At 38.1% G+C, this 21,788-nt stretch overlaps 1 protein-coding gene across 2 annotated transcripts; it reads right to left on the minus strand.

Annotated features, from left to right (window-relative positions):
* Positions 1 to 1,718: 1,718 nt before the first annotated feature.
* On the minus strand, positions 1,719 to 12,410 carry LOC145781904 (E3 ubiquitin-protein ligase KCMF1-like). Of its 2 annotated transcripts, none has more exons than XM_082593597.1 (8): positions 12,264 to 12,410; positions 10,171 to 10,338; positions 9,601 to 9,740; positions 9,088 to 9,220; positions 8,605 to 8,748; positions 5,555 to 5,691; positions 4,467 to 4,639; positions 1,719 to 3,980 (listed from the first exon to the last, which is right to left on the minus strand). In XM_082593597.1, the coding sequence occupies exons 1-8, from the start codon at positions 12,277 to 12,279 to the stop codon at positions 3,248 to 3,250; spliced, it is 1,644 nt and encodes a 547-aa protein (XP_082449723.1). In that variant the 5' UTR covers positions 12,280 to 12,410; the 3' UTR covers positions 1,719 to 3,247. The 2 variants fall into 2 exon arrangements, with proteins under 2 accessions (XP_082449723.1, XP_082449722.1); XM_082593596.1 differs by having other exon boundaries at positions 1,720 to 3,980; positions 8,605 to 8,763.
* Positions 12,411 to 21,788: the final 9,378 nt, after the last annotated feature.

Raw genomic sequence — 21,788 nt, forward strand, 5'->3', positions numbered from 1 at the left:
TGCTAGTGACGTAACTAAAAAGAAGGTGTCAAAAACAACTGTTGGGGGGCAAACATTTTAACACTTGAAAGAGTTTGTCTCAAAATGTAGCTACTAAATGGGCTTGGGGCAGGGCCGGATTAATGGTTTATGGGGCCCTGGGCTGAGCTGAAAGTGGGGGCCCTTATCAAGTGACATTTTTTGCTAAAAATTAATGGTGGAGTGGGGCTACGACACGGGCCTAGTTGCATGTACCTGTGGCACCGAGCTCCAAACAGCGGACCAATGGCGTAGCCAGAAAAAAATTTTGGGGTCCAAATATTTGATGAATTGAAGAGAACAACAAAGTGTTTGATTTAAAGCCATCGCCACTTGATGTGCATTGGCGCATCCTGGTGGGTTGAAGCAATAAAAGTGGTAGGGGGTCCAGGGGCATGCTCCCCCAGAAATTTTTTAAAAAATTACACTCAAATAATGGATTAAAGCGCTTTCTGAAAACAGTTTTAGGGCAATATTTGTATGAAATTTATTAGCAGATAAACAGCTATTAACTTATTAAAGATAGCTCTTACACATGAACGGGCATAAAGTGCGGCTAAATTAGAGAACACTAAAAACTCAGCTACACAAAAACCCAACAGAGTAAGCCATTCTGAAATTGCTTTCACAAATTAGTTCAAAGAAACGTAGGCTAAATCGTGTAAATTTTGCGCGATTTACGATTTGCAAAATTTATTGGTGTCTTTCTGTGTTTCTAAAACAAGTCCTTGGGGGTGTTAATAGCCAGATGCCTTGGAAAACGATATAAATTTCTACAAACGTTATTATATTTTCAACAAAGGACTCAACTTCGGAATCCAAACTTGGAAAATTGGGGGGGGGGGGGGGGGCATGGCCTCTTTCGCCCCCCTGGCTTCGCCTGTGCAGCGGATCACCTTCTTGTTTGCCCTCGGCTTGCCACCCGGTGCAGTAGGTGGGACCTGTCAGTGTACAACTCCGTTGCGGAAGAATGTGTCAATCTGTGGTGTATCAACGAACTTTAGAAGACTCGATAAAAGAAGAAGAACTGCATCACATCTAACTGACCATCTTGTATCAGATAATGTCTTCAAAACAGGCAAACCATCTAGGAATTTTCGATGGACTTGCCAACGATGAGTAGACGAGACGAGCCATGAATAAAGGCTTTGCAACAATTTAAAAAGCTCAGCGGCAGAACGGCATGTTTCTACAGGACATTTAGGCTACCGATTAAATTAACTGAATGTGCTGTGCAAGGGACATAATGAGCTACACTACATTTCTCGCGCAGAAGAGCTTGAAGACCGTTATACTTGCCACTCATATTGGCAGCATTATCATAACTTTGACCCGTAATCCGTACCATTTTCGGATATGAAAGTATCAAATAAATATGTTTTTTGTTAAAAAAAACGAAGAAAAATTGAATAACTGGGGCTGGGCAGGGGTGCTGCAGCACATATGGGTGAGCCGCCCCCCTTGCTTGTTTGAGATACGAATTAAAGCAGTAATCTCCAGCTGAGCAACTAAAAAAAGTAGTAGATTTTTTTCTTTGAGGTGGGGGCCCCGAAAATTGGGGGCCCTGGGCTTCAGCCCAGTCCGCCCCCCCCCCCTTAATCCGGCACTGGCTTGGGGGATTGCTCCCCAAAGCCACCCCGTGGTTACGTTTCTTCCTTTTACTGCACAGTCGGCCTAACCCATCACCAGACGGTCAAACTACAACTTTGGTCAGCTGGGCAGTTGTTAAACGATCCACGAATACAAGTCTGAAGAAGTTTTGCAAACGGAAAAACAAGAACTGGTGTATTGAAATCAATGTAGTTTCTCTATTAATTTATATACTATCGCAACGTTAAAAGAGTAGCTCGAAACAATAGCTTTGATTATTGTAATTCCACAATAAATAACGCACAATCAAACAGCTTTGCCGACAATATAGCTACCATACATTTCATTTTCCACCCACCGCTTCTTTCCTTCGACCAGCAAATACATCCTTTTTACAATAATTTAACGTCTGTCGGTCTTGAATCAATGTGAACTAGAGGTGGTTGGGAAAGCACATATAATAATAATCAACTCACTGGTAAGTTAGTAGTATTGCTTGGAAAACACAACAGTGTTTACAAAATACATTACTTCACAACCGGAAAGAGTCAGTGTGATCGCAATACTTTTTTTTTCGAAACTAAAAACCATCATAGCCTGACAAAAACGGGATTCTTTGCAGGCTGCAATTTAGCCTATAAAATAAAATTCAGTCATCACGGCTTCAATTTTTTCTTTTGCAAAATTGATGGTGACTTCTTCAGACAAAAAACTCTGCACCGGTACTGCACGGTAACAGCAGTAAAGAAATCGAGGAGCGGTATGCGTTATTTTATAAATTACAGACTTGATGAAAGAAGTGGAGAGATCAGTTTATGTTGAAACAGCCAACTAAGCACTGGAACCGACTATACGCCTTGGCTAGGTCATCGGTGACAAGAAATGTTCTGTTGGACGTAGTCGAAGCTATGTAGACAGATGCAGAATTTGTGGTTTTAGCAAGCAAAGTTGCGTTTTCAATGAAACAATGTAAAATGGCTATTAGTGCTAAGTGGGGCATGCGCTTAAAGGGGTAAGGGCAAGTAAAATCACTTTCCACATGATACCACGAAATTTTGGTATACAGTACCAGATTTTCAAGCCCATTTGAAAACAAAGGCAGCAAAGCTTACTTTGCCGTTGGAAGAGAGTGCAGAACATCCACACACACACACACAACTTAAATCACGTGAAAAGAAAATCAACCCAAAACGGAACAACACATACAAAACGTTTTTATATTGGTTATAATTGAGACCACCAAGCGTTGTGTTCACCGAGTGAAGTCGGTGAACTATACTGGTTGAAGGATCACAAAAAATCTGCCGTATAGTTTTGCTCAAGAGCAGATAACATTTGAATGCCCATCAAGTCGTGGGTACGATATGTTTCCATAAACCAGTGTTGCTATAAGCTTTAACCAACGCACACTTACGATAGAAAGACGGTGGATAAACAATATGAAGAATAACAAAATCACGGATATTGGAAATCTTATCGTCCACGCAGACCGCACTCTAACGTAGAATCAATTAAACCTGCGGTAAATCTCTTTGAATTGCGATAAGCGTAATGAAAATTACTGGAGCCAAAAGTTGTGGTTGACGTTCCGTCACAAACGCACGTCAATCCGACGTGAGATTACATCACCATGTCCGGATCAACGAATATTCTTGTTAAGACTTCCTGTGGCAACATCTTGGCTGTAGTCTGCAAGGGCACCGCTGGACACTCCACCGGCTACACGCACGGATGCGGATGTGTACACGTGACCTTGCAAACGGATCCCATGATGCTGCTGGATAGGAGTAGGCGATGGAGGTTTGTCTTCTTCATCATCATCTTTTTCGTCTTCATCGTTCAAGCCGTGATACCGCCATCTGCCATCAGTGTCCGGTGATGCAGCTGGACCTAGAGAAGATGCAGATCTGGAGGAAACAGATGCGGGTGTATCTCCAGAGCCACTGTTTTCCTGTCCTTGATTTCTTGAGCTTGATGTCACATGAACGGATGAAGATGTTACATCAATAGGTGAACCTTTTTCTCCCCCATCCTGTGCGGTGTCGTGAGGAGAGGATTTATCAAGATTATTTTCAGAATTGGGAACTTGCCTACTGCTTAAAAAGTCTGAATGAGAAGTTTCCTTCTCACTAAGTTGTATACCAGTATTGCCTTTTGTAGACACAAAGGGAGCTGATAATAAAAGAGGACATTCAACGGCTGTGGCTCGCTCCATAGTGTGTTTTAAATGCTTATTGTCTTTGTTTGCAGTTTTTTTGTTTAAATCCAAGGACAGCATTGAAAGAAATAATTCCTGAATGAATGCGCTCTGATCGGCGGCTTCTTTGTCTTGCTTCTCTTGCTCACCGTCTGATAAATCGTCTTCATCTAACCTAAAACAATCATGAAGTTTTAAAACATAAATTTCATCATCGATCATTATTTATTCGGCCCAACTCTCATCACCCCATCGATAATCCTTCGTTGCATCTTCCAATCACTTTCGTGGGGAGTTAGACCAAAAGAATTTGACACATATTTTTAGAAAAGTCAATTTAGACTTTTTCTGCACAAAAGCGCACTGAGAATAAGGGTTAAACTTGTGATATGAGCCATCCAAACTATACAAATTATCTCTACTCTACAGTTCTGCTCGTTCCCGTTTCAGAAATGTATCGAATCGTCACGATTTATTGAAACGTTTACCTGGAGTAAAAAATCGCAGAGATTATGAAGATAACTTTTTGATGTCTTAAGCAACTCAAAACTTTACTCCATTCAGCTGTGGCATGCTTTAAACTTCAAGACGACCTAACATATCTCTATCGAACGCCTTTTCGCTTTTGTACGATAAAATAATTGATTTTTGATAAGCTTACTTTGATAAAAGATATCTTGAATCTTCCCCTTCTTCCGCGTGGCGAGTTGCGGATGATGACTTCTTGTTGCTCGCCGTAGCTTGTGATGAGGAAACTATCCCGCTCGAAGGGTGAACATTCACCGATTGCGGGACAGCGTTGCTTCCCTGTACCTTGCTGGGAAACCTCTCAAGCTGGAGGAAAAATACTTGCTCGTCATCAGTAACTAGTCAGCTAAGGTACAAAGTTGTCCACCAGTTGAAACAACCTGCAATGGGCCACGACACAAGAATCATTGCCAAATGTGAGCCAATGAAAAGCAAGCTACTGTTAAAATGCTGAATCACGAACTATTTTAGACGTTCATAGCTGGTTTGGAATACGGTAGTGAAGGTATCCGGAAAGAAAAACAAATGAATTTGTTTCCCAACAAATAAACGATAAATGGAGTCTGATTAACAACATTAACCTCGGAATATTGAGATATTTCGGACACATAGCAAGAAGCAACTCGTTGGAAAATTCAATGTTGACTGGGATGGTGCAAGGCAAACGAACAAAGGACGACAAAAAATCAAATATTTTGACAATATCAAGCAAGTTACAGGAATAAAAAGCATGCCGGAAACACTAATAAAAACAAAAGACAGAACAAAATGGAGGCAGCTCATAAGGGAGATCACAGCTGATCAAACATGATCAATCTGTTGAAGAAGTGAAGGTAAAAATGAGACAAGAAAAGACCAAAGAAAACATGGGAAGAAATTGTATAGGATGACCTGAAAAATAGGAACTTAAAGATTGAAGATGCCAATAATAGAAAGAAATGGAGGAGTCACTGCAGACAACTGGTCGACCTTGATGTTTCAGAATGAAGAATAGGCATCTTTGAGCACAATGGAGAGACAAGGAGATAGTTGACGCATTGACGCAAAGCGTAAAAGATCATATTGCGTGGAAAAGATATTGTGTTGAAACGCAGAGAATACACATTACACAGGCACTCTAAGGCAGTGACAACTACATCACTGAAATCACTTTATCCAGAAGCTCTTTCACCTTATATTCTTTGAAGGAACATGCAGATGACGTTTGTTACACAGACATACCTGCTGCCGTATTTCTGCGGCTCTTTGCCTTTCCAGCTGTAACTGAGATTGGAGTTCTTGCAGCTGCGAGGCAGTGGACACGTTTTGTTGCAGCTGCTGGGCGCTTCTGCGAACGCCGCTGAGCTGTGACAGAAGTTCTGTAGACAACAACAAGGTGTACAGAAATAAACGATTGAGAAACACAGAACAGCACGACGAAACTTTCTTCTGTGAACGCTAGGAAAGGGGTTTGTAAATTATACGCATAACGCCTTATTTGTAGCAGTAAAATTGTAATAACATATGCTTGCACAATGTTACACATTAATAATAAACTTTATCGTCTTAAAAGTATCTGTATTGCATAGCCAGGTTTTTTTTTTAAGGTTTGGTTTGGGTGACCGCTAAGTAGTTTTAAGAGACCGCAAGTGTTTCATTTAAATACCAAAAAATAGCCATAACTACATACAATCAACGCAACATAAAATGAATTATTCGACAAGGCACAGCTTAAATGATTGTGACAGCGACCAAACAGCCTGCCAAACACGGCCGCCAAACAAGTTTGCTGCACAATCACACAAAGTGTGCTTGTTGGCTTCTGCTTGTTATGTTTCCACACGTAAAAACTGATCATTACGCGCCATAAATCAGAAATAAACATTGACGAGTATCGAAGGTGCACTTCTTTTGTGAATAACTCTTTGATTCAGCTGTTAGCTGTACCTCCACTTATTCTTTTTTCCGGACGTGAACTATTGATCGTAGGCTATATTCGTATTATCGACAAGACATAGCGAGAAACAACCATTACTTTTCTACTGTAGGTGCAAGTCCAAATTTTGGGAAACCGCTGGAGAAATTTGGGGGACCGTATCGGTCCCCCAAAACACCTTAAAAAAAAACACTGTGCATAGCCCTTTTGGGAAAACTATTAAAAGAACGGAACCGAGAAATGCTTGGAAATCTAAGTGTTTGAACACCAACGGTCAGGAACAGGTTAACGTTTCAAGGACTTCGAGTGTTTTATTTTAGCATAGATCGGAATGAAAGTGAAACTAAAAGTGAAAGAGGATTCATTTTTTTTTAAAACTCTAAATCTCCTCGACTTTTACTTGACAGCAATTAATCTCCTAATGTACTAACTGCACAACCATGTCATTGTGAATGATACAATCCATAGTTTTTAATATTTTTTGCCAATGCTCCAACATTGATACAATGCGAGTGAAGCCTGTAAACAAAGTCATTTTCAGAACGGTAACTGAACGTCTGCATATTGTAAGAGTGGTCGCTTGACTCGAAAACCTAATTCTTGGTCCCTTTGCAGCTTCCAGTTGTTTAATTACTTCGTCAGACCTTAATAATGAAAACGTTGTGATTGTGAATGTTATTCCATGCGGTAGGCACTTAAACATACAAAGTTTTGGTACGAACAGAGAAAAAACGTAAACAGTTCTGATAGAAAGTAAAATCAGTGAACGTTCCGCCGTAGTCAGCCTGGTCTAGTGGGTTAAGAGTTAAGGCCTGGGAATACATTTCGATGACGTGGATTCGATTCCCACCCTGTCATAACTCCTTTTTCTTCTGTAATTACCAAAGTTCAAAGTAACTCTCTGGCTGAATGCTACAGGGGTCACAATAGGACGGTAGTCACTTAATGTTCTGATTGATGACGGTGTCTGTAAGAGAGTTGACGGTGTCTTAAAGAGAAGTGTCATGTTTAAGTGGCTACCATTCCATGCTGTGATCTGCATTGCAATACCTTCCCTAAACAACAAAACAAAGAAAATCACTGCTAGAAAAACGTCACTATCTAAGTATCTATTCATGGTCGTTCGGCCGCGAGAATTACTTGGCAATATTAGAACGATGAGTCACAAAACTTTCGAAAATAAGCAAATCCCCGCATTAGGTGCAAGCGGTGCGACCATGAGTTGATGATCTAACAAACCGAGTTCGAAAGCAGCCGACAGGGCTGTAAAGGCAGAATGCCAAGTCACACAAGAAACAAGCTCACCCTAAACTTCCCAAAGTCACTAAGATTGATCTGAGGATTTTACTGTAGTAGAAATCTGGATGGTTAAGAATGCGCGCGTTATCATAGTAATTGCACGTTGTTTCTCATTATCAGACTTACAGAACACCATGTAAAACAGTGTCAAAAATGAAGTGAAACCATTAAAAACAGCACTTGCATTTGTGCATGTGATACTAAACGGGAACACGCAATATTGTGTTCATGCAGGGAAACTGCGTGGTACTTTCCAATACGAGCGACTTGAAAATATTCATGCAAACATATCACTCTATCCAAATACGAAAAACTCAGGATAAAACGTTACAGCGTTTAGTCAAAGATTCAAATACTTTCTCAATAACAAATAGAAGGTAATCAGGAAATTCAATCATCAACACACAAACCAAATTCAAACCGTGTTCATAAACTTTTTAAACCTAAATTAAAACCATTTATAAAAACAGCGCAAATAGTTCTTATTCCGCACATGCTAAATGCATCTACGACCACAAAGCTCCGCACACATCCTAAAGTGCTCGAAACGTAACTCAATAAAACAGTACAATCTTGGCACAGTGGAGATGCAATGTGACTGCATTTGAGTTCTTCATAACACTTATGACCTTTCGAAGATTACATGACTGGTTAGCTCAATGAGTTACCGACAGGTATAAGTTTCCGTTTTTACATTTGGCGACGTTAAAACGATATAAAAAGGCAATTGACTTGCTGCTGCAAAGTCAGGTTCTTGCCATCAACCTGTCAAGCGGTGTCTTGAGAAATAGCGCATTGCAAACTGAGCTATAAATTCTGTACTGGTCTTGGTGTTATACAAGGTTGTTTGGTGTGGTAATCTTGAAAGCCAAGAGACGATACGCATAGCAAAAACAAAGTGATAAATGTAATCGATTTTTAAATTGACTAGCGCAAAATGTGAGTGTCTGACAGACTGACTGTGAGATATCAGCAACTGTCTCTCACAACAAAGGTGGTTGTGAAAAAAGTCAAAAAATAGGCACCCAAAGTTGTAAAGACGTAAATTGCCATATACCTGCGATCGGATCCATGGATTCTCTAACTGAAGAGGAAGTGTTGTTATTATTAGCCACCAAAGCGGAGGAAGGAACGGCTGAGGCGCCGGCATGGCCACCGGAGAAATGCATGCTCCGGTGATTCCGTGTCCGCATGCCACGGCCTGGATAGAACATACCTGAATGTGACCAATCAAATAGTCATTGGTCCGTGACGGCTGTTTTGATGCTTGCTGTGATAATGCGCGGAAGCATGTCCAGGGGTTGTTAGTCGTTATTGTTATAAAACCAAGCACGTTGTGGGATTGAAAATTATTAATGTTTGCTTGCTCACATCCAAATGTTAATCAAACAAGCTGAAAACAGCAGAAAATTGCTCACACAAGCATACTCAGGTTCTGACCATTTCAAGACCGAATACTTGCTGACAAAAGTAGCGAGGTAAAAATGCTTTAATTACGTTTGAAACCAGCAGAGTAACAAAGAAAACCAGAACCACTCACGGCGTATGTGGCGACCACCTATTGAATCTTCAGTTCCGGGTTGGTTCCGGTGTTCCATTGACAAATGATGTGCAAGATCTTCTGTGACGAGGTTTGGATCTCCAGAAGGCAGTGCAGCACAAACGGGGCACACCTGCAAGAAAGTGCCAAAAGAAACGTCAAGAATATCTTATAGGTGCTCGACTGCTCAAAGAAGGTCGTGACCAGGTGCTAAGAAATAGAAATGCAGTGCACGTCCCTGACAATTTTCTTATCAAAGCTAATGCCAGGGGTGGATGCAGCAAGTATCTTCTGGGGGGAGGGGGTGAGTTCAACAAAACTCAATCAGGTGTAGGTTTAAACCAACCTGATCCTTGCAAATACACTATAAATAAAGTTACATTTCTGAGTTTCAGGGAGGATGATCAAGAGGCAAAACTGATAAAACCCTCAAAAACAACAATAATGCCTGAAATTACTTATCGGCTATGGATTAATTTCACGGAACAAAACAGATGAACTACCAGCACTTACAACTTCTGAATGCTCCTCAGAATGCTCTTTAGTCACATGTTCTTGCAAAAGATTTTCTGTGAAGCCCAGCTTAGAGCAATAAGGACAAACAAAGGAAGGTGGGGACTGGGGTGAAATTGCTTCTCCACCATAATACAGATCTGGCAAAAAATATTTAAACAGCTAAAATCACATGCTGCAACTCAGTTTGTGCAAAACGACTGACAACTGGCATTGTGTGGACCATTGGCCTTTGCCTCAATTGTACTTCTATGCTTCTGATAAAGTAATTTAAACAAACAAAGATCAACAAAACTGAGCAAATTTTCCACGCCGACATATCACATGAAGTCAATAAGTATCATGTTATGAGGTACATTAAAAACTGGCATATCATTATCTAACAATGAATTATCTATGATGCTAAAAAAAACATATATATATAACTAATGTTGTTGTAGCACAAGTAGAGTTGTTAATTGAGAATGCAGTTTAAAACATTTTTATAATACACATCTCGCTGCAAGAATAAAAATCTTATAATGTAGTATGTTAAAAGCATTAATATAGAAAGGTCAATGTTCTTGTTACCAAATTCGTTCCTGGTTAGAATGCACTGCATAGCATGATTTGCTAAGTGACGAGATGTTGTTATTTTTCGAGAGTGACAGCTTTCACAGAGATCATAGTCATAGCAGACCAAGCATTTGAACCTTTTGCCTTCAAAATTACTTTTGAGACAGTTGTCACAGCTGACACCTGCAGAATACACATCAAAACACGTTATGATTGTGTCCAACACCAAAACTATATAAATGAACCACATAAAAGTTAAATTTATTCGAACTATTACAACAGTAAAATAAATCTAAAGTAGTGCCTTGCTTTGCTGATCAGACCTGCATGTTTTGAATACTGTACTAGTGTACTATTACTATCTATGTTTACAGTTACACTAATGCTGTCAAATGGACTGTAAAATCCTTTGACATAACTTACTATTTCATTAACAAATATCATCAATTTATCTGTTCCTCAATATTAATGGGAGCAAGTCTTTTAAGCGCTGACAGTTAGGCGCTGGTCTAATAAGCGCGAACACTGTGGCGCCCGGTCATTTAAGTGCTATTCCTAGTAAAGTCTGTAGATTGTATCAGCTTGGCAGTTTGCCAGAAAATTATATCATGGCTTCCGTGAGTGAAGCTGCTTAAACCGGCAATGCTTTTTACACAAAATGTTATATTGAACAGAAAAAGATATTGTTGTTTTATTGATTTATTGTTGTTTTATTTGTTGTTAGTCGAAGTTTGCGTTGGTGAAAGCTTTATTAATAAATTATTCAAGCTTCCGAACATTATTGAGTTCATTTGTAGTTAACTCTTTCGCAACCACGGATGTATACACATGTCTTGAAATTTTTGCCATGATGACCAAGGAAGTATCCCTACGTCCAAGGTTAAAAGGTAGCCTATTTCAAGCAAAAAAAATGTAAATGATGGCAGATCCATAGTCTTTGCCTGTCCTTTTTTGGCTAATTAAAAAAAAATATTTTGGCGGTGCAGTTATCAGATGAGGACTTCTTAAAGATGGGGACGCAGTGGATTTTTTTTCTTTCACTTATTGGAATTGGCAGTCAAAACTGACTAGGCAACCCCTTACTTTGCCATTTCTCGATCAAAAAGACTAAATTACGTAAACTTTTTGCTTAAAAATTATAATATAACGTTTTGTGTGAAAAAGCATTGCCGGTTTAAGCAGCTTCACTCACTGAAGCCATGAGCAACAACGCACACGCATTAACTAAACAACGTATTTTTCTGTTAAATATAACATTTTGTGTGAAAAAGCATTGCCGGTTTAAGCAACTTCACTCACTGAAGCCATGACCAACAACGCACACGCATTAACAAAACAATATATTTTCCTGTTCAATATAATATTTTGTGTGAAAAGCATTGCCCTACGCCCCTCCCTGCCAAGCTGATACAATCTACAGACTTCACTAGGAATAGCACTTAAATGACCGGCGCCACAGTGCTCCGCACCTAAATATCCAGACGCCACAGTGTGCGCGCCTATTAGACCAGCGCCTGTCAGCGCCTATAAGACGTGGACCCATATTAATCATACCAACAATGAAATTTTTGTCTTTGTTTTTCCATGTTTATTTATTTTATTTTCTGTCCTTAGCTTAGTGAGTTCACCATCATTGCTACAGGGTAAGCTCATTTTTACTTCAGATAAACTGTATTCCAGTTAAGGAACACCTTTGTTAGTGTTACTGCCCTGATGATTTTGATAATGTTTTTCCGTTGAACCTGAGAAGGCTTTTCTACATATTGCATTAAACTATTGCCAGTTTTATTATTTGGTAGACTAACTTACCCTGCTGCTGCTCCTCAAACCAACCATAACAGTATTATTGTACTCTGTTTATATTCTTTGATTTCAAACTCATTGAAATATTTTCCTATATTAAACTATTTTGGATGAAAAGCTTCAAGTATAAAACTTTGATTTACCATTGATAGTTTCTAATCATACCTTAGTTTTAGATCAATCAAATGCAAGCTAGAAGGGTGAAAAATTTAGCTCAACGATGGAAAAAAGAATTGCAATGACAGTAGCATTATATGTCAAGTTCAAAAGGATTAATTCTAAGTTTATGTGATGACATCTCTTACCTTCATGACGTGACATGTCACATTCAAAACTTGCGCAATCACGGGACTGAACTTACACAAGCAAATACATTCAATTCAGTAAAACAACTACTTTAAAAAACGTTTAGATACTACCCAAAAGTTTTATGCAAGATTACTTTAGTATTTATTATTATCTGAAATGAGGTAGAATATTTTGTGAAGTTAATGTTATTGATACAATATGTTAATACAAAAGCATTGCTTTGCAAAAATCCAACAGCAGTTTTGTATGTATTGCCATTGGTAAACAATACCAACATACATCAACTGGACAGGTGGCTACCAAGCTCTCCAGCTGGTGTAATCCTTTTCTGATTCTTGATTTATTAGTGTTTGCAGCAGTGGTGCGCTCACATTTAAAAAAACAACAAGGTAAAAACATACATGTGTACAACTGTACATGGTAATTGGTAACTAACCCCAAGTTTTTACTGATTGCAGTTTGTATTAAAGATCACAGCTAAAAGCATGGAAATAGGAATGAAAAATGCTACAAAAGTTTTTAGAAGAAATTCAGAAAAAATTCTGGGTAAGGAATAAAAATTGTTTCTAGAAAATTGAATAAAAGCAACAGCCCTGTGTCAGAAACAGAAGCAATGATCTTACAAAAACTATTTTAATCAGCTCTACTACTCCAATGGCAACATCTGTTCTAAAGAATTAATTTATGTTGTACTATCTAATTTAATGTTGACTCCATTAATTTCATCATAGTAAAGTTATTTCTAACCACATTAATTATTAACTATCAAGCAATATTCACAATTGCCAGTAGCTCCTATCTTGTATGTTTTTATATGTTTTTGTATTTTGCCCTTTGTCTATTTTTTTTTTATCAGGACCAGTATGTTTGTGTTTTGTGCCTATATTACATGGTTTACAGTGTTCTAGATTCTTGATAAAGTCAACCATACTGAGTAATAAAATGTCATATATGATGCTGGTAACACCTTCAACACCTGACAACAAAATCATCAGTGTGCAATGTGTGGGTGGCATCTCTAAAACACAGATTTTAAATGTCACTAATAGAATGATTTCAGTTTTGTAGTCCTACGTAACTTTTACTTCTTTTATTTCTATGCAAAGTAGTGTATTGCATACCCCACTGAAAATAAGTTTGTTAAGATTGCACACCACTGGCTTAGTTTTTAGACCCAACAATCTGTAAAACAGAAGATACATAAAATAAAAGTATGAAAAAATTTTAAGATGATTATAAGTCCTCATTTGTAATTTAAATTTATTAAAGTTACCTACTTATCTTACACAAAGACACAATGGCAAAATAATATAAGTTTTGTTTAAGACATGATTACATGTTCAATGGAAACTAGGCTACCGTATCTTTCTAGTTCTCAATTTGGAAAATCTACCGTACACTGCATAGTGCATAATGTAAACCAAGAGCAGAGGCTATTTGGTAGTTACTATATGTGGCAACTATAGCCTCTAAACCTATGGCTAATGGCTATGCTATGTCACTGGAGCATGACACTGCATACTTAAGCATATATTTTGGTAAAGTGTAAGTTTGCCAGCATCATAACCCTTATCCTGTAATTACTGTTCTGTAACACAAACAGCGATTACGGGCCTCTTACGCCCAATACTAACATAATATGAAAAAGTAAGTCAATCGTATCTCAATTCCTTACATCGGCTGTATTCGTTTTCAGAAAATGATTGTAGGCCAAAGTTGCCTTTAATGCACGGATGTAGCAACAGGATTGCCCAGGGGAGGAACTGCCCCCCTAAAATTGTTATTTTGCCCTCCGAAAAATTACGATCCCAAAATTGCCACAGAATGTGCTAAATTCAATGTAGCTCTACCGTTTCAAAAATATTTTCTTGGGGTGACTCCAGATTTTCCTTTTTTCCACCCAAATTTTTTGAAACTGGTTTCATCCCTGCAATAATTACCAACAAAAAACTACATTTTCAGCCTATCCATTGTCAAAATCAAACAACTGCAGTTATATAAATAACACATGTATTAAGCAGCTATTGTAATACAGTCATAACTTAGTGATATAATTTAATTAGGTTATGGGCACACCGATAGAATACTCAGTAAGCATTACCAGTAATCACTTCAATGTTGACAGTTTTAAATCTTTGTAAAACTAAACAGTAAATGTATGTTTCATGGGATATAAAGCAATGAATCTGCAGCCCAATATATGGTACTGAAAATTAACGTTTTGTTTACTACTATCTATGTAAATGAATTAACATATATGGAAACAAAATTAAAAGAACGAAATGTGAATGATGGACAAACACAACCCTAACCCAAGATAAATGAGCTCCACACTCAAGAGAGCCCCCCCCCCGACATCCAAATCATTCCCCAATCCCACCCTGAAACCCCAATTGGAGCTATATACTCACTACTCAGGTTGGGATAGTGAAACTCTAATTCAAGTGATTCTGCTTCAAGTGACCAGCAGTAATAACAAGCCATATGTAAGCTAGTATTTCTGTTCTGTCTGTCAATCTCCACTTTGCGCTATTTTTGTTCTCATCTATACTAGATCTTCGTTTTGCAGCAAACACACTCTCAGCTTCTGTATTTGTATGAGTTACAATGATACCTAGAACTTTATCGGATATGTATTATTATATAACTTACAATCTAAAAGCTTGCAGAATGTCAGTTATTACTCCTGGTATGTTAGTTGGCTTTGCACATGAACGAATGATGTTATGTTGCTGTATCCTTGTTCTTTCTGGTGGTGTAGGCTGCCATACAGTTCCATCCCGTGCAGTGAAGTTTACTCTTGTATCACCAACAACTTGTGCTGATCTTTCTTCATATGAATCACCTACTTTTTCCTCTTCTATTCTTTTCCTTGAATCTTCCTCTAATATATCTTCCTCCAAATCAGAAGTAGCAGGGGGCACATATTGATCTGATGATTTTCGCTGTCGCTGTATTTGAAACACATTTCTGTCGGCCATTTTTAAACTTTTAAATTTCAAAAACAAATAGCACCTAAAAAAGAACTCATCTTATTGAGATCCACTGTACAAATGCAATGTAACTTACATTGATTATAATTTTAAAGTCTACTCTAAACTACCACCGGGCCTCCGAGACCCTACAATGAGGGCCTACATTGCAATTTGAGGTGTCCTTTTGTTTTTAGCCAACACAATTTTTTTTGGACATATTATTCCTTACACTCCGGTTTTAAGTTTTGCAAACGACACTATTTTAGGCATTTCTAGAGCAACAACTCTAAAAACCCAAAAAAGAAAAAATTAAAAGAATTTTCTCTCTCACTGGGCCTCCCAGACCCGTGATTACAGGATAAGGGATAAATACAAGACTAGCACAGTCACCACACTGACTCAGTAACAGCAAAAAATCAATCACTCCATCCAGCTAGATTTGTAGCCACTTAAACATGTTAATTCCCAGTAAGATTCCAATTGTAGCAAGGACACCACTAACCAATCATAGGGCCGGTTACCGATACTGACAAAGTGAAAATATAGTTCGACACCGCTCAAGAGCAGGATACTTGAAGGCGAATTTCCCATAGGCCCCATAAGTCGCGTCGAATTACCCATAAGCTCCATAAGTCGCGTCGAATTACCCAAATGCCCCATAAGTCGCGTCGAATTACCCATAAGCAACGTGGAATTACTTACGCCTCATGTCAGCGTATATGTAATCTGCAGGTTGCTGTTGCGACCGTGTCATGTTAAACTGATTGTCCTGCTTTGGTATCGTGCACGTTATAACGTCCGCGTTTTGTCGCTTCTACCTTTTATAGATCTGTGCTAAGTTTGTCGTATATTGATTTTTCGTTGTGATGGTCAGAAATAAAAACAAACTAAACTGATAATATTGTGAGCGTTCTCGAAACATTACCCATATAAACCAAGTTAAGCAAACATTTCACGAGCGCTTGCGTGGCGGAGTGGTTAAGCCAAAGGCTATTGAATTTGGTGACACGGGTTTGATTCCCACCCTTGCCATTATTCTTTTTTTTCTTTAATTATCAAGTTTAAAGCAAGAATTAAGTCTCTGGCTGAGTGCGAGAACGATTGCTATGCTGCAGTCACCTGGTTCATAGGAAAAATTGTCCAATGTTAAGGTGTTTTATCGGACAAAACACTCCATCTGCTGCAGCAAACTGCAGATTACACATAAGCGGACGGGAAGGCAACGAAGCCAATCTTTGTGTCCACCTTTAGGCATGTCTTCAAGTGTCCTGCTCTTGAGCGGTGTCGAACTATATTTTGGAACGCCCAGCCAGTGCTCCTCACCACTCGGCTATGCAGTCGACTACTAGGCTTCTAGACGGCTATAGACTACACTCTACACCAGTGGTTCTCAAACGGTGTGCCCGGGCGCACTGGTGCGCCCCAGAGGTTATCTAGGTGTGCCCAACAGCATTCCTAAAAAAGTATTCTAATAAGAAAAACAAAAAGAATAGTTACCATATTAGGAGAGAATTTAAGAGAGGTCTTAGATGAAGTTGTTAAGATGGTAAACTTTATAAAAGTAAGACCTGCAAAATCGCGGCTATTTGAAAAAATCTGTACCAATATGGAATCTCAACACAAACGATTACTTTTACATACCGAGGTGAGGTGGCTATCAAGAGGCAAAGTGCTTACTCGTGTACACGAGTTAAGACAAGAACTTCTTGTATTTTTTGAAGCAATGAAGCAGTCACATTTTTGTGACCTCTTGCAGTGTAAATTTTGGATTGCTAAATTACAATATTTGGCAGATATATTTCAGCATCTCAATATTTTGAACACCAGTATGCAAGGGAAAGGGCAAAACGTTCTTACATCCACTGACAAGATAAAAGCGTTTCAGAAAAAATTACACGTTTGGAAAAGTGCAGCGATTAAAGGTAGTTTAGAAATGTTCCCATTGGTAACTAATACTTGCAAAACTGAAATCCTTCCACTTGTAATTGAACATTTATCAACTTTAGAAGAAAAAATGAATTTTTACTTTCCATCACTTAACACTGCGCAATATGACTGGATTAGAAATCCTTTTTTAGAAAGTACCTCTGAATATAGTTTAACACTGACAGAAGAAGAAGAACTGGCAGCTGTGTCCACAGATCGTGGATTGATGATGAAATACAAACAGTGGTCTCTTGAAGCTTTTTGGATTTCTATCAGAAAAGAACATGTCGCGATATCTAAAAAAGCACTGACTGTTTTATTGCAATTTTCAACGTCATATTTATGTGAACTTGGCTTTTCTACCCTCGCCACAATTAAGTGTAAAAAGAGAGGAACTCTGCAATGCATCGATGAGGAAATGAGAGTTTGCCTCTTAAACATAAGACCGAACATTGAGAAAATCTCACAGGCTCATCAAGCACATGTTCCCCATTAATAAAAAGATAATTTCTTTATTTTTGAGTTTTATTTATTTGACTTAATTATGACATTTTAGTGCATTTTTATATAAAGTGTGCCCAGAATTATTTGTAGTATTGTAAGTGCGCTTAGACTGTAAAAAGTTTGAGAACCACTGCTCTACACTATACAGGCTTATGGGTAATTCGACGTTACTGCTAGGTAATTCAATGCTACTTATGGTGCCTATGAGTAATTCGATGCGACTTATGGGGCTTATGGGTAATTTGACGTGACTTACGGGGCTTATGGGTAATTCGACGCGACTTATGGGGCTTATGGGTAATTTGACGCGACTTATGGGTAATTCGACGCTACTTATGGGGCTTATGGGTAATTTGACGCAACTTATGGGGCGTATGGGTAATTCGACGCGACTTACGGGGCTTATGGGTACCTATGGTGCTTATGGGTAATTCGTGGGACCGATATACGAGTCAATTGTCAATATATATACGGAAAAAAGGCACCTAAGCTTAAAAAAATTGATACAAAAGGTTTTTCAACGGATTCTGTTACCAATGGGCATACTAAATAACATACTAAAAGTCTACCAAAATCGGACCCCCAGAAAGGGGTCATTTTCAAGGAAATATACGGCATATTTCTAATAATTTTGCGTATTGAGTAGATGGTGGTATTCAAGTTGTTATTGTTCTTGTGTTTGTGACATCATAATCACATGAATGTGTGCATAGTGGCATCACAATGCAAGCGAAGTTATCCTTGTTAAAGTCAAAAAGATTTATTCAGGCAAAGTCACTCAGGGCTGCCAGAGCTTGTTTTTTTAATGCACTTTTGTGGTTTTATTTTTGAATCTGGGGTTTTTGGACCATAATTTATAGGCTGTGGCTATATTTACACTATATAGTGTAAGAATAGCCTCAACAGTGTTGCCAGACAAGGAATTCTGCCCTAATTTGAGAAAAGTTTAAACCTGTTGAAAACAAAAACTTGTATTTTGGAAATTTTTTAGTCCTGGGCAAAAATCAAAACCCTAAACTTATTCCTAACTCTAGCCCTTACCTTAACCCTTCCTAACTTTAATCCTGACTCTGGCAACACCTCATTGTGTAAAAATAGCCACTTCCTAATTTATACGGTAAGCTTTCATTTTGCTATTTTTAGGATATTTTAAGTGCTAAAACGCTAATAGTGTTAAGAAAGTTAGTTATGAAAAAAAGCAACATTTTTTCGCGCCATCGACGCGATATTTGCTGCATGCAACATATATGATACATACAAAGACATATTAAGTAGGCTACCAGTATCTCATTGAGAATACATATGTATAGCAGCTACCTAAGAGATATTTTTATACGTTTCATACACATGCAATCATGCATTCAACACTGTATAATAGGTACGGCCGTACGGTACGTAGCCTACTTGTATTAACATTTGACAGATACTGGTTAACAAATCTTGTTATTTACAAACTCAGCAGCTCAAAGGTTTTCTGAAACTCTGAGAACATTTTTGTGCCTTTAAAGGACAATATAATCTAATAAAATTGAAAGTGGCTATTTTTCCACACTTTATGCCATGGTTACAATCAGGTGTTGCCAGAGTTAGGATTAAAGTTAAGAAGGGTTAAGGTAAGGGTTAGAGTTAAGAATAAGATTAGGGTTTTGATCTTTGCCCAGGACAAAAAAAATTTCCAAAATACAAGTTTTTGTTTCCAAGAGCTTTAAACTTTTCTCAAATTAGGGCAGAATTCCTTATCGGGCAACACTATTGAGGCTATTACACTATATAGTGTAAATATAGCCACAGCCAATAAAATTAGGTCACTAAAATTTACAAATAATATAGGCTAGGCCTTTAGTGTATCAACAACTTTAGTTCTTTTTGGAACCATAAACTTAACTTTCTTTTGTGGCAAAGAAACTTACCAGCATGTACTTAATATGCATTTAAAATAAAAAAAATGATGAAAAAAATTGAATATGGCATAATAAAATAGGAGAGTAGGTACATTAGTCTAATAGCCTACCTACCGTACTAAAATACAAAATGTCCACCCCGATAGCTCAGCATGAGCAACACATTCTAAGAACTGCTCTCCATTCAGCGGCACCTAATGCATGGTACCGTATATTTCCCCCAACAAGACTTCAACAATCGGAAAACTTCACTCTGTCAATCTCGGTAACCGACCCTGCGTCAAAAGCCTCTTCTACAAGTGTGCAAAACCACCAGAAATAACCAATCAAGGCTTTGTCGGTCCGAGGATGAAGATTCAAATCCAACTAACCACCCTACCTTAATCTTGTTCCTTGATAAAAAAAAATAAACGGAAAAGCTTTTTTTGATTGATCTAAAATTGGCGGAAAAGAAATGGAACAGGAATGAAAGAATTGGGGTGGAAGAATCTTTGGTCGATGTATTAGATTTGGATCTTGTTTTGATGCAATTTTTAGGTGAGCCGGATTATTGGAAGCCGAATGAAACCATGATGAAACACATTATAACGGTATATTAAAAATAAAATTACTTTATTTGTTTATCTTGACAATGACAATGAAATTTTCTACGGTTCGAGAAAAAGTTTTCTCTGCCTATAAAACATTGAATGGTAGCTTAATTAATTATTTCTGAAAGTTTCTTGGTTTCATATTATCTGAATTATCTTTTTTTGTTTGATACAAGGTTCGGAGATTGACAATAAGATTTTTTTTTTGGTTATTTGTAGGCATTGACCGAATTTTTAACGAAATGTCACAAAGATTTTTTTTTAATTATTTCAGTTAAAATATCACAAAAAACACTTAATTTTATGATATTCAAATAATACTTTTATAACCTACAAAAGAGCACTCGTGACAATTTTTTTGATCGACTATTTAGCTGCTGTGAAGACAAGACAGCTGCAGTCCATAAGAAAAAATCTCAGCGTGATATTTACGGACATTTTTGGAGACTTGACGGATAAAATTACATTTGTTTGTTTGTCATATCTTTATCCTGCATTGCGGGAAAGCGGACTTGAGCGCTATGCATCGGTGTAGGCTACGTCTTTCGACGTACACCTGACCCACGCTGCAGCCTAGGGCCAGAGATGGGCAAGATCACCTGTTTAGGTGATCTTTCAAGATCAATCTCAAGATCACTTTCAAGATCTTTTTTGGGGTACCGTAGAAAACAAAATTAAAAACTATACAAAAAGGGATAGCATCTATTTACACATTTTATGTATTTTATTTTTAGCCTATATCTTAAACAATTCTAAGTCTGGTTGGTTCACTGCAATCTGCAATAAGCCACTTCACATGACCAAAGTCGACTAGAGTCCATTTTTTGGCATCCCCAACTTAAACTTTTCAAACATTTAAGATTGGATCAACAAAAGCGAACAAATTTTTAGAATGCGCAAAGCAGAAATGTAAACAAATTTTAGTCATTTCTTCTCATGTGTTGATATACAGTCGTAAGCTGGTTACCACACAAAGCTTTTTCAATTTTGAAATGGCAACACTAACCAAACTCATTGAGATTTCAAATCAACTTTTATTAGACGCATGAGTCATATTAATAGTGGTTAAATGGTAGTAATTACTACTAATTAAGCTACTTTGTACAGTACCAGTTCAAAAAATGTCTCCATAATATAATAGTAGGTCAACTGAAATTCCAAAGTGATCTTGATCTTATTGACTTTCAAGATCAAGATCACACAAAAAAAAGTGATCTTAGATCAAGATCAAGCCCATCTCTGCCTACGGCAATGTCTGTTTCCGGTTGTCTACTCTACTTATGACTTAAATTTGGTACTACCCATTACTCGACATCGATCACTGGGTAGAGGCAATTATCGTAAAGTTTCTTGCCCAGAGAAACAACAGCAAGTGCCGGTGGCTGGGGTCGAACATGCAGGCTCTCGACTGCGAGCCAAACGCGCTAACCACTCGGCCACTGCTGCCGACATTTGGTAGCCACTAACAGTCAATTCTCAGAAAGACTCAATGACACCGTCAACCCAACCAATCAGAACATATAGGCTATGTTTAAGTGACTACCGTCCAATTGTGACCTTTTTAGCACTCAGCCAAAGAGTTGATCCATGCTTTGTTTGGTGATTACAAAAGAAAAAAGAGTTGA

This window comes from Aplidium turbinatum, chromosome 13, assembly GCF_918807975.1.
Source record: "Aplidium turbinatum chromosome 13, kaAplTurb1.1, whole genome shotgun sequence".
In the NCBI taxonomy this organism is placed as follows: domain Eukaryota; kingdom Metazoa; phylum Chordata; class Ascidiacea; order Aplousobranchia; family Polyclinidae; genus Aplidium; species Aplidium turbinatum.

Bases quoted from the DNA above. Each gene is read 5' to 3' on its own strand.
- LOC145781904 (XM_082593596.1), bottom strand. The intron at 9,741-10,170 runs GTAACAAGAACA...ATTTTTTGCCAG, and splicing joins TCTAACCAGGAACGAATTTG to ATCTGTATTATGGTGGAGAA. The intron at 8,764-9,087 runs GTGAGTGGTTCT...GGTCACATTCAG, and splicing joins AGGTGGTCGCCACATACGCC to GTATGTTCTATCCAGGCCGT.